At 40.7% G+C, this 12,712-nt stretch overlaps 1 protein-coding gene across 1 annotated transcript in view; it reads right to left on the bottom strand.

Annotated features, from left to right (window-relative positions):
• LOC145392990 (fat-like cadherin-related tumor suppressor homolog) overlaps positions 1–12,712 on the bottom strand; it is a 569,943-nt gene that overhangs the window by 293,277 nt on the left and 263,954 nt on the right. Inside the window, exons 10-13 of the mRNA XM_080267295.1 lie at positions 11,222–11,463; positions 9,347–9,591; positions 8,717–8,903; positions 3,638–3,866 (exon numbers count right to left, since the gene is read on the bottom strand). Coding sequence (XP_080123421.1) covers positions 3,638–3,866; positions 8,717–8,903; positions 9,347–9,591; positions 11,222–11,463 — 903 coding nt within the window. The remainder of the gene's footprint in view (positions 1–3,637; positions 3,867–8,716; positions 8,904–9,346; positions 9,592–11,221; positions 11,464–12,712) is intronic.

The raw sequence follows: 12,712 nt of genomic DNA, 5'->3' as shown, positions 1-12,712 counted from the left end.
ACTGTAAGAAAATGTTCTGGAACGAGGTGAAGAGAGTAAGACAGGGTGGAAGTGAGGTTAGAAGGGGAGTGAAAGATAAAAATGGTAGATTACTAGTGGAGAAGGGAGAAAAAGTGAGCAGATGGATAGAACACTTTAAGGAATTAATGAACATACAGGATGGAAGTAATGCGAGCATAAGTGGCTGGGGAATGGCTGGGAGAAGGAGGGAGGTGAGAAGACAGGAAGAAATCAGTAAGATAGAAGTTGTGGACGCAATGAAGAAAGTTAAATTGGGGAAAGCCCCAGGAACTGATGGAGTGTGTGGTGAAATGCTGAAGCATGGGGGAGAGACAGTAGCAGAATGGATGTAGAAGATGTGCAAATTGGCCTGGGAGGAAGGTAGTGTCCCGGAGGATTGGAAGTCAAGTATAATTATTCCCTTGTACAAAGGAAAAGGGGAAAAAGAAGTGTGTGGTAATCATAGGGGCATTTGTCTTCTTAGTATATTAGGAAAAGTGTATGGTAGGATACTTACTGGCAGAGTTAGAGAAAGAACAGAGGAATTAGTTGGAGAAGAACAAGGAGGTTTTAGGAAGGGAAGAGGTTGTGTAGCTCAGATATTCATTCTTAGATCTTTAGTGGAAAAGTTTCTAGAGAAGGGAAAGAAGTTGTATGTGTCTTTCATGGATTTGGAGAAAGCATATGACAGGGTGGATAGACAAGAATTGTGGAAAGTATTAAGAATATATGAAGTAGATGGGAATTTGTTGAATGCTGTGAAGAGTATGTATGATGGTGCGAAGGCTGCAGTGCGTGTGGATGGTGAACTAAGTGAATTTTTCTCTTTGGAGGTTGGGTTGAAACAGGAATGTGTCATGTCTCCATGGTTGTTCAAACTGTACATGGATGGGGTAATAAAAGAGGTACAAGGTAGGGTTGTGGATGTTGGAGTGGCCCTGGTGAGAGAGGATAATGTCTGGAAACTCCCTGTACAGTTGTTTGCAGATGATACTGTGTTGTTGAGTGAAGACGAAGGGGAGCTGCAAGGCTTGGTGGATGAGTTTGGGAGAGTGTGTAAGAAACGGCATCTAAAGGTGAATGTAGGGAAGAGTAAAGTGATGGTCTTTGAGAGAGGTGAAGTCAGTGAATGTACAGCGAGGTTGGATGGTGAGGAATTGGAAAATGTGAGTACATTTAAGTACTTGGGTAGTGTGATGAGTAAGGATGGAGGTTTGGAGGGTGAAGTGCTTGAAAGGGTACAGCAGGGAAGAAAGGTTGCTGGTTCTTTGAAAGCAGTGATAAGAAACAGGGAAATGAGCATGGAAGTGAAAAAGTTACTACATGATAGTATTGTGATACCAACTCTAACGTATGGAAGTGAAGCTTGGACATTGTTGGAAGGACACGTCAAGAGAGAGCAGTGGAAATGAGATATTTAAGAGGAGCCTGTGGAGTCACATGGAGACAGGCTGACGAATGTAGATATAAAGGATCATTGTGATGTGGATGTGGATGTGATAGGAAGCGTTATGAGGAACACACTGAGGTGGTTTGGCCATGTGGAGAGGATGGAGGGTGAAAGACTGACGAAGAGAGTGTGAGTGAGGTGGAGGGGGGAAGAGGGAGGGGGAGGCCGAGGATGAGATGGAGGGATGGGGTGGAGAGGTATATGAGAGAGGGGGGTGTGAGTTGGGAGCAGGGCAGTGAAATGGCGGGGGACAGGGCGACGTGGAGGCAATTTGTTTGTGGCCACCCCAAACGGGATTAAGGCGTCTGGCAAGATAGATAGATAGATAAAAACAAACACTTACATAAGCCAAGTGGAAAAGACTTTGTTTCTAGGGCAAGTGGTAACACATGCATTCATTTTGAAACAAGTGGTACTGATTGATGTGAAAGCTGACGAAGCAGCAAGTGGTGAAGTAAGAGTATTCAATGGCTGGGGATTCATGAGCACAGTACTGCACTGATCAGTGAACAGTTGTGTACTTGTAAATTAAATCTGGCAAAACTCATACCTCTCCAGGTTGCTGGTTCTGAGTCTGAAGGATTGGGATTTCATATCATTTAAGGAAACTATACTTCTATCTATCTATCTATCTATTGCCAGACGCCTCAATCCCGTTTGGGGTGGCCACAAACAAATCGCCTCCAAGTCGCCCTGTCCCCCGCCATTTCACTGCCCTGCTCCCAACTCACACCCCCCTCTCTCATATACCTCTCCACCCCATCCCTCCATCTCATCCTCGACCTCCCCCTCCCTCTCTCCCCCTCCACCTCACTCATATACACTCTCTTCGTCAGTCTTTCACCCTCAATCCTCTCCACATGGCCAAACCACCTCAGTGTATTCCTCATAACGCTTCCTATCACATCCACATCCACACCACAACGTTCCTTTATATCCTCATTCGTCAGCCTGTCTCTCCATGTGACTCCACAGGCTCCTCTTAAATAACTCATTTCCACTGCTCTCACTCTTGACTTGTGTCCTTCCAACAATGTCCAAGCTTCACTTCTGTACGTTAGAGTTGGTATCACAATAGTGTCATGTAGTAACTTTTTCACTTCCATGCTCACTTCCCTGTTTCTTATCACTGCTTTCAAGGAACCAGCAACCTTTCTTCCCTGCTGTACCCTTTCAAGCACTTCACCCTCCAAACCTCCATCCTTACTCATCACACTACCCAAATACTTAAACGTACTCACATTTTCCAATTCCTCACCATCCAACCTCGCTGTACATTCACTAACTTCACCTCTCTCAAAGTCCATCACTTTACTCTTCCCTACATTCACCTTTAGGTTCCGTTTCTTACACACTCTCTCAAACTCATCCACCAAGCCTTGCAGCTCCCCTTCATCTTCACTCAACAACACAGTATCATCTGCAAACAACAGTACAGGGAGTTTCCAAACACTATCCTCTCTCACCAGGGTCACTCCAACATCCACTACCCTACCTTGTACCTCTTTTATTACCCCATCCATGTACAGATTGAACAACCATGGAGACATGACACATCCCTGTTTCAAACCAACTTTCAAAGAGAAAAATTCACTTAGTTCACCATCCACACGCACTGCAGCCTTCGCACCATCGTACATACTCTTCACAGCATTCAACAACTTTCCATCTACTCCATATATTCTTAACACTTTCCACAATCCTTGTCTATCCACCCTGTCATATGCTTTCACCAAATCCATGAAAGCCGCATACAACTTCTTTCCCTTCTCTAGAAACCTTTCCACTACAAACTGTATATTCACATTGCATAAAGGTAAAGGTGGAGGCAGACATGCTTATCCTCAGTGATCATCTCCACAACTTAAGATGCAGGCCATTGAGCCAATTCACCTCTATCCTGGGATACAATGCCACTGCATCATTCAGGTTATCAGTTACCTCACCTAGGTGTCACCCTCAGTAATGAACATTAACTAACAACCCACAGGGGATGGATGTGCACCTGAGAAGAATGGTGCCATCTGCATGCACCTCAATTCAAACCCTGACAATATCAGACTGGCAGCTTTGCAGCTAGCAATACTAACTACTCATCTAGTGTGGCACAGAAAAAAGGAAATACTGTATCCTGTTCATCTGCATTAATAACACTGCAAAAAAAATAATAACATGTAATATAGTTACCATTGATGATGCTAATATTGTGAAGTTGTAAGACTGGATTTCTTCAAAATCTACAGGTGCATCCAGTGAAACAATGCCAGAGGCAGGATTGATGACAAAGGGGTTATGTCTGGAGTCTCCAAGGAAGGAGAAGACAACACCCAGTCGACTGTCTGCCTCGAGAACACCCAAGTAGTCCCCTACATGGGCTGACTCACTCACTTCAAACATATACATTTTCTGTAAAAACCTGCAAATGATGAACAAATTAAGTACATTACCATTTATGGATACTTGAACCACATAGATCTTAAATAGTTAATGTACCCAGTACATTAATATGCAATGATGATACACTAAACTTTTCATCCAGCCTCACTTACTGACATGTAGCACTATCCATCATCCATCATTCAATTCTACATTGCCACACGTTGGAAGCTGTATAAATGAAACAAAAGAAGTAGATATTTTATTGCTAACCATTTGAGGAACAGAAATTTTTCTAATCTGAAAAAATTTTTCTGACATTAGCCTGAATAAAATATCAAGTATGACACTATACTGTTGTTGTTGTGGCCCTAGGCTCATTTGGATATGAACCTGGTGGACTGCAGGCTGAAGCTGCCTTTCTTTCCATCATTCGCTTTTCTGGGGAGAGGAAGAGAGCTGGACACTGGAGCTTCCTTGTTATATTGATGCCACTACTTGAAAGCATCTATCTCCATCACCATGCTGTCACTCTTATATAGGTTAATGGTGATTATTTCAGTAATTACTCCAGCAGTGTGGTAGTTTATGTAATTTCTTTCTTGGCTGGTTTTAAAGAATTGGGTTTATTGTGTTTCTTATATCATACCAATGAAACAGTTATTGTAAAGACTCTACCATATTTTACTGCATTTCTTTGTGTAAGTCTGGAAACTCAGACCTGGACCTTAATTTTGCACAATGGTTGGCCTAGATAAAAGCGAATTACTGTATTGTGATACAGTCAGTTCCTCTTTCTCCATTCAACAGCTGATCGTGACAGTACTGGATGTGAATGACAATCGACCTGCATTCTCTGAGCCCACTTATGAGGTTAAAGTTGGTGAGTACACGGCACCCGGAACCACCATCTTCACACTCACAGCCTCAGACCCAGACTCGGATCAACATCTCACATTTACACTTATCAACACAGCACACATTTCCTCTGCAGCAGAATTTAGAGTCAGCCCCATGAGTGAAGATATTGTGTTATATGAACCATTGGACAGGTATGTAATTCTTCATTTCATTTTTTAAAACTCCTCCAGTCTGATGATGTAGCTACTTTTTGTATCATTCATTATACTGTATCTGCAAACAATTTCCACATAGAAGCCCGGGGCTAGGCAATTTGGTCTTGACATTTAAGATGAGAGTGAACAGCCTCAATCATCCCTGAGTGGCATTACATGAGCAATAACCCCAACCACCACTTGGATATAAACCTTCACCGGCTCAATCCGATTGGAGCGCTGTAATTACCCACTAAACTACCAGGCGCCTAATTTGGCTATATGGTTACCACCCAGCATAGTAAATGGTCTCCTGGTGTACAGGAAACCATTAGGCTTGTCACTCAGTGTAGAGTCACCCATAGGCAGAAGGAGGAGGAAAGAATGAAGGAAAGAAAGACAAAAGAGGGAGTGTAAAGTCACCTGTAGGCAGAAGGACGAGGAAAGAATGAAGTAAAGAAAGACAGAAGAAGAAGGAAGGAATGGAGAGAGGAGAGGAAAGGGCAGACACCTGAGAGCAGCATAAATATACTAAATTGATCTGACTCGGTGATGATACACTAATCTCACTGTACTGTATACACAGAAGTATTTGCAAAGTCATAATCCTAAGCTTGACCCTTTAAGGACTGGCCACTTCCCTCACTGGAAAAAAGTAGTTATAATAAAATTCCAAAGCATCCCAGCCCTCCTCTAAGGCAAATTAAATTTCCTCATGTACCCCGTATATATTCTCTCTGGTTCAAGAAAATTTACCATAAATGATATCACTACATATTTCCATCTCACTTTCTATATCTAGCAAGTGAACTGTAGAGCATATACTTTCATATTCCACATAATTCATCATAACACAACAAATAATTACCATTCTGTCCTGTGTTCCCACATACTCCTTTTACTGCTGTTTTTAAGAAAGGATATTAACCCAACCTTACTACTCTCTTGGACACCCTTTTCTTTTCCTGTAAAGCTTATGATTTTGTCATTCTTCACATTCACTTCTCTCAATCCATTTTCATAAGCTATGCCCCTTTGCATTCACTAAATTCACTGCCTCCTCTATTTTTCCATTATGCAGGCATTTTCCATTCATTCCTGAGTAAATTTCCTTTCATTCCTTTCCTGGCTGACTGATGATGCTACCTTACACTGCATTCCCTTCCTGAAGGGCAACAATATTTGCTCCTGTTTAGATTTAGTTTTTGGTTGCACTATGCAACCAAATGTTCTTGGTAACATCAGCCATTGGTTCTTGGGCAAGATCAAACATGCAACCCACTGGGATTTAAATTGTCACACTTTCACGCAATATATTCATTCGAAGATGACAATTATTACCACTTACATCATAGCCAGCATCCTGTGTATTCCCATACAAGCACAGACTCCATACCAAACAATATCAGGGAGATGAAGGGTTTCAAACTTTACACTCACAGCACTTACAAACTTTACACTTACAGCACATACTTAAAGCTTCAAACATGCATACCCTACATAATGTTATCACCACAAACTTCATAACAGTTCAAAATTCAGAGCTGCAATGCTGCAAGAACTGCAAATTTTACCCTTAATGCAGACAAAACACTCACAGATGCGTACACGTGACTGAAAGCGTTAATTATACTTATTCCCACTTCCACAATGGTTATAATAAAATTCCAAAGCATCCCAGCCCTCCTCTAAGGCAAATTAAATTTCCTCATGTACCCCGTATATATTCTCTCTGGTTCAAGAAAATTTACCATAAATGATATCACTACATATTTCCATCTCACTTTCTATATCTAGCAAGTGAACTGTAGAGCATATACTTTCATATTACACATAATTCATCATAACACAACAAATAATTACCATTCTGTCCTGTGTTCCCACATACTCCTTTTACTGCAGTTTTTAAGAAAGGATATTAACCCAACCTTACTACTCTCTTGGACACCCTTTTCTTTTCCTGTAAAGCTTATGATTTTGTCATTCTTCACATTCACTTGTCTCAATCCATTTTCATAAGCTATGCCCCTTTGCATTCACTAAATTCACTGCCTCCTCTATTTTTCCATTATGCAGGCATTTTCCATTCATTCCTGAGTAAATTTCCTTTCATTCCTTTCCTGGCTGACTGATGATGCTACCTTACACTGCATTCCCCTTCCTGAAGGGCAACAATATTTGCTCCTGTTTAGATTTAGTTTTTGGTTGCACTATGCAACCAAATGTTCTTGGTAACATCAGCCATTGGTTCTTGGGCAAGATCAAACATGCAACCCACTGGGATTTAAATTGTCACACTTTCACGCAATATATTCATTCGAAGATGACAATTATTACCACTTACATCATAGCCAGCATCCTGTGTATTCCCATACAAGCACAGACTCCATACCAAACAATATCAGGGAGATGAAGGGTTTCAAACTTTACACTCACAGCACTTACAAACTTTACACTTACAGCACATACTTAAAGCTTCAAACATGCATACCCTACATAATGTTATCACCACAAACTTCATAACAGTTCAATATTCAGAGCTGCAATGCTGCAAGAACTGCAAATTTTACCCTTAATGCAGACAAAACACTCACAGATGCGTACACGTGACTGAAAGCGTTAATTATACTTATTCCCACTTCCACAATGGTTATAATAAAATTCCAAAGCATCCCAGCCCTCCTCTAAGGCAAATTAAATTTCCTCATGTACCCCGTATATATTCTCTCTGGTTCAAGAAAATTTACCATAAATGATATCACTACATATTTCCATCTCACTTTCTATATCTAGCAAGTGAACTGTAGAGCATATACTTTCATATTACACATAATTCATCATAACACAACAAATAATTACCATTCTGTCCTGTGTTCCCACATACTCCTTTTACTGCTGTTTTTAAGAAAGGATATTAACCCAACCTTACTACTCTCTTGGACACCCTTTTCTTTTCCTGTAAAGCTTATGATTTTGTCATTCTTCACATTCACTTGTCTCAATCCATTTTCATAAGCTATGCCCCTTTGCATTCACTAAATTCACTGCCTCCTCTATTTTTCCATTATGCAGGCATTTTCCATTCATTCCTGAGTAAATTTCCTTTCATTCCTTTCCTGGCTGACTGATGATGCTACCTTACACTGCATTCCCTTCCTGAAGGGCAACAATATTTGCTCCTGTTTAGATTTAGTTTTTGGTTGCACTATGCAACCAAATGTTCTTGGTAACATCAGCCATTGGTTCTTGGGCAAGATCAAACATGCAACCCACTGGGATTTAAATTGTCACACTTTCACGCAATATATTCATTCGAAGATGACAATTATTACCACTTACATCATAGCCAGCATCCTGTGTATTACCATACAAGCACAGACTCCATACCAAACAATATCAGGGAGATGAAGGGTTTCAAACTTTACACTCACAGCACTTACAAACTTTACACTTACAGCACATACTTAAAGCTTCAAACATGCATACCCTACATAATGTTATCACCACAAACTTCATAACAGTTCAAAATTCAGAGCTGCAATGCTGCAAGAACTGCAAATTTTACCCTTAATGCAGACAAAACACTCACAGATGCGTACACGTGACTGAAAGCGTTAATTATACTTATTCCCACTTCCACAATGGTTACCTTTTGCATCTGCAAATTTGCATTAAAAAAAAAAAAAAGAAGAAGAAGAAGCATACTTCTGAACTGCCATTTACAGCTCAATGACATTTCTGTACACTGTTATTCCATCCCAGACACTACAATAGTGTACAGCAATCATTTAAAAAAAAAAAAAAAAAAAAAAAAAAAAAAAAAAAAAAACTGTACCTTGGAGGGGCACCACTTGCAATCTTGACAAGGATATTGACATTGACATGTGAGTGGCGAGGAGGTGAGCCATTGTCGCTTCCCCGCACTGCCAGCCAGTACTCAGGCATGTCTTGACGGTCAACTGGTCTGGCTAAGGATATAATGCCTGTCTCTGGATCCAGACTGAATACTCCTCCTATGTTTCCTGAAGAGAGAACAAAATCTGATACAGTAAATTTAATTAACCTACTAATATTTTAAAGACCTCTATAACATATATGCACAGTCCAGTACTAGTGCTTAACCCCTTAACCACCAGACATTTTTCGTATGTTGAAAAATACTGTACTGTCAAGAGACAGAAGGAAACAGAATTGTAGCAAAAGGATTGCTGGAAGTTATTTTCAATTCTTTCTGTGTGATATATCCATCACTAACTGCATAAAAATATTCTCATGGTATTCAGAATAAAGAAAAATGGCACTATCATACAGAGGGTGTTACTAGATATGTTTATTAGTACAATCCCTATAAAGTATAGCCATACTGTGCTTCAACAAATATGTGAAATTCATGTTTCACTCTATACTAAATGCAGCATTTGCACACCACTTCTAATTACCATGACATACACTACCAGTACTATACCTGAAATAATTGAATACATGATGTGTCCATTTGCTCCCTTATCGCGGTCAATTGCAAATACTTCTGCTACTGTTGTTCCAATTGTTGCAGTCTCAGTGACAGTGCCATTGTAAAGGTTGGCTAGGAACTGCGGGGCATGGTCATTGTAGTCCCGAACTTTGATGACCACACGGGCATAGTCACTCTTGGTGGGAGTGATGCGATCTTTCACACACACTGTCAAGATGTGTTCCTCTTGTACTTCCCTATTATGGAAAAAAAAAAAAAAAAAACTGCATGACATACAAAAAAACTATAAAGAAATATAACATGGAGGAAATATTCTCTATTTAACTTGCAGCTAGAATTTCTTAAAGATACCATCATCATTTCAACTCAATTTTATATTTTCTCCATTCAGTGAGGAGTTCAAGAGCATGACTCTTTGATCCCTTTTGGGATAAGAATCAAAGAAAAAAGAGCTTCCAGGACCATTATCTTTCATTCTGGGCTATAGATGTACTGTATTATCTTTGTCACAAATAGTACCCAAAAGAAATGCCACATCCTTATGGCATTTTCTCAACAATGTATTCTCATTGTATACTGTACTACCACTACCACCAGATATTTTCATTATGCTAAGGAGAGACTTTTCAAATGGGTGGGTTTTAACCCCTAAAGATCGCATTTTTCTGAATCTATGTTCCGCCCCAATTCGGGGTCAATTTTTCAACATTTACCGAATAAAATTTTTTCTTACTGATCTAAAGAGCTTGAAAATGCTACTCTCAATCCCCTAGGCCTAATGGTTACCGCAAAACTGCCTGTCAAAGATTAGTGTACATAAGTCCCCACTGGCGGTATGAGAGAAAACAAAAAAATTGGCAAAAACCTAATTTTTGCCAAAGAACCTTACCAAAAACTCAATGTAAAATACATTTCTATTGATGAAACTAGGTGTAAGGGTCTGCATGAGTTATTTAAAAAAAAAAAAAAAAAAAAAAAAAAAATCCAAACTTGAAATATTTGGCAAAAACCAAATTTTCACTAGAGAACCTTGCCAAAAACAGTGCAAAATATGTTTCTATTGATGAAACTAGCTGCTGGAGTTGGAAAAAAAAAAAAAAATTGGTGACAGTAGACAGACACAGGCTGATCATGGCAGGGAAATTACCACATCATATTCAGGACAAAGGATGGGTAGGGAGGAGGGTGGAGGTGGGGTGGGGGGTCTGGAGGGGCTAAGGGGGGATGAGACACACCCCAATGCAGAGGAGGTGGTGTGGGTAGTATTATGGTGGGAGGAAACTCACAAAGCAATCATAGCATGGAAACTGCCACATCATTTGATATAAAGAGGGGGTGGAGGGAGGTGGACAGGGAGGGCTCAGGGGTGGAGGGGGGCTAGCATGAAACACCCCCCCATCCGATGTAGGTGAGGCACTGGCAAGTACTGTAGTTTGGGTGGGAGGGGACAAAGCAGGCTGTATCCAATCAGCCATAGGGAAGTGGAGAAGTGGCTGGGAGGGGGGGAGGTTCTCCCACAGACCTGGTGAGGGGGTGGGATCTTCCTTCCCACCACTTCATCCACTAGTTCTGATTGTGTTGGAACCGTTTATGTCATAAGAGGGGCTAGCTTAGTGCTCGGCAGTTTTTGGCAGACCTTCTACGATCATTAGTCACAGGATTCTACGTGGCAAACTTGCAAACTGGCAATCGTCAGTCATTGTACTTTCGGGTCAATGCTGCTTTCACTTAGCCAATCAATATCATACACAAGATCTTTCTGAAACTTATGAAACTGTTTGCAGATACAGTATAATGAATGATATAAAAAGTAGCTACATCATCAGACTGGAGGAGTTTTAAAAAATGAAATGAGGAATTACATACCTGTCCAATGGTTCATATAACACAATATCTCCACTCATGGGGCTGACTCTAAATTTTGCTGCAGAGGAAATGTGTGCTGTGTTGATAAGTGTAAACGTGAGATGTTGATCCGAGTCTGGGTCTGAGGCTGTGAGCGTGAAGATGGTGGTTCCGGGTGCCGTGTTCTCACCAACTTCAACCTCATAAGTGGGCTCAGAGAATGCAGGTCGATTATCATTCACATCCAGTACTGTCACGATCAGCTGTTGAATGGAGAAAGAGGAACTGACTGTATCGCAATACAGTAATTCGCTTTTATCTAGGCCAACCATTGTGCAAAATTAAGGTCCAGGTCTGAGTTTCCAGACTTACACAAAGAAATGCAGTAAAATATGGTAGAGTCTTTACAATAACTGTTTCATTGGTATGATATAAGAAACACAATAAACCCAATTCTTTAAAACCAGATAAAGAAAGAAATTACATAAACTACCACATTGCTGGAGTAATTACTGAAGTAATCACCATTAACCTATTTAAGAGTGACAGCATGGTGATGGAGACAGATGATTTCAAGTAGTGGCATCAATATAACAAGGAAGCTCCAATGTCCAGCTCTCTTCCTCTCCCCAGAAAAGCGGATGATGGAAAGAAAGGCAGCTTCAGCCTGCAGTCCACCAGGTTCATATCCAAATGAGCCTAGGGCCACAACAACAACAGTATAGTGTCATACTTGATATTTTATTCAGGCTAATGTCAGAAAAATTTTTTCAGCTTAGAAAAATTTCTGTTCCTCAAATGGTTAACAATAAAATATCTACTTCTTTTGTTTCCTTTATACAGCTTCCAATGTGCTTGCAAGTGTCAGCCGTGGTCATTTAATGGCAGCTCTCCGAGCTGCTTGATTTCTGGCAGCCTCCCCATTCAGTCCCTTATCCCTCAGATCACATTCTATGATCATCCTGGGTCTTTTTTGGTCTGCCTCATGTAATCTTACCCTTTACATTCACACCCCTCATCATTCATACCCAATTGGCATTCTTCATTCTCCCAACATGCCCAAACCACCTCAATCCACCTCTACTCATCAATCAAGTTCCATCCATTCTCCCAGCTCTTCAACTGCAATCCTTACCCTCCCAGCCTATCACTCAAGGACACACTACACATCCATCTAATGGTAATCAATATCATTTCAGTATGTTTGAACACTTACAAATATTCTTTTCCTTTACTGCCCAGGTCTCACTACCATACAGTATTACACTCCTAACACATGTTGCACACAAAGACCCCTTAGTATGGAGGGAGAGTCCTCTCAATGTCAAGAGTGGCAACTCCCAGAACTTCCTCCAGCTACTCCTTACCCTAGCCACAGGACTTGTTCCAGTTCCACCTCTAGCACATCCTATGTCTCCTAAACAGCAAAACTCTTCCACACACTCATGAGACTCTCCAGCAAAATCAACCTTTTCATGCCTTTTAATCTCTCCATGCTTTCCCTGATACACT

Source organism: Coenobita brevimanus, chromosome 23, assembly GCF_032717465.1.
Source record: "Coenobita brevimanus isolate Jiangsu-jjx chromosome 23, ASM3271746v2, whole genome shotgun sequence".
NCBI classification, from domain to species: domain Eukaryota; kingdom Metazoa; phylum Arthropoda; class Malacostraca; order Decapoda; family Coenobitidae; genus Coenobita; species Coenobita brevimanus.
This window is presented reverse-complemented; position numbering and strand designations above follow the sequence as displayed.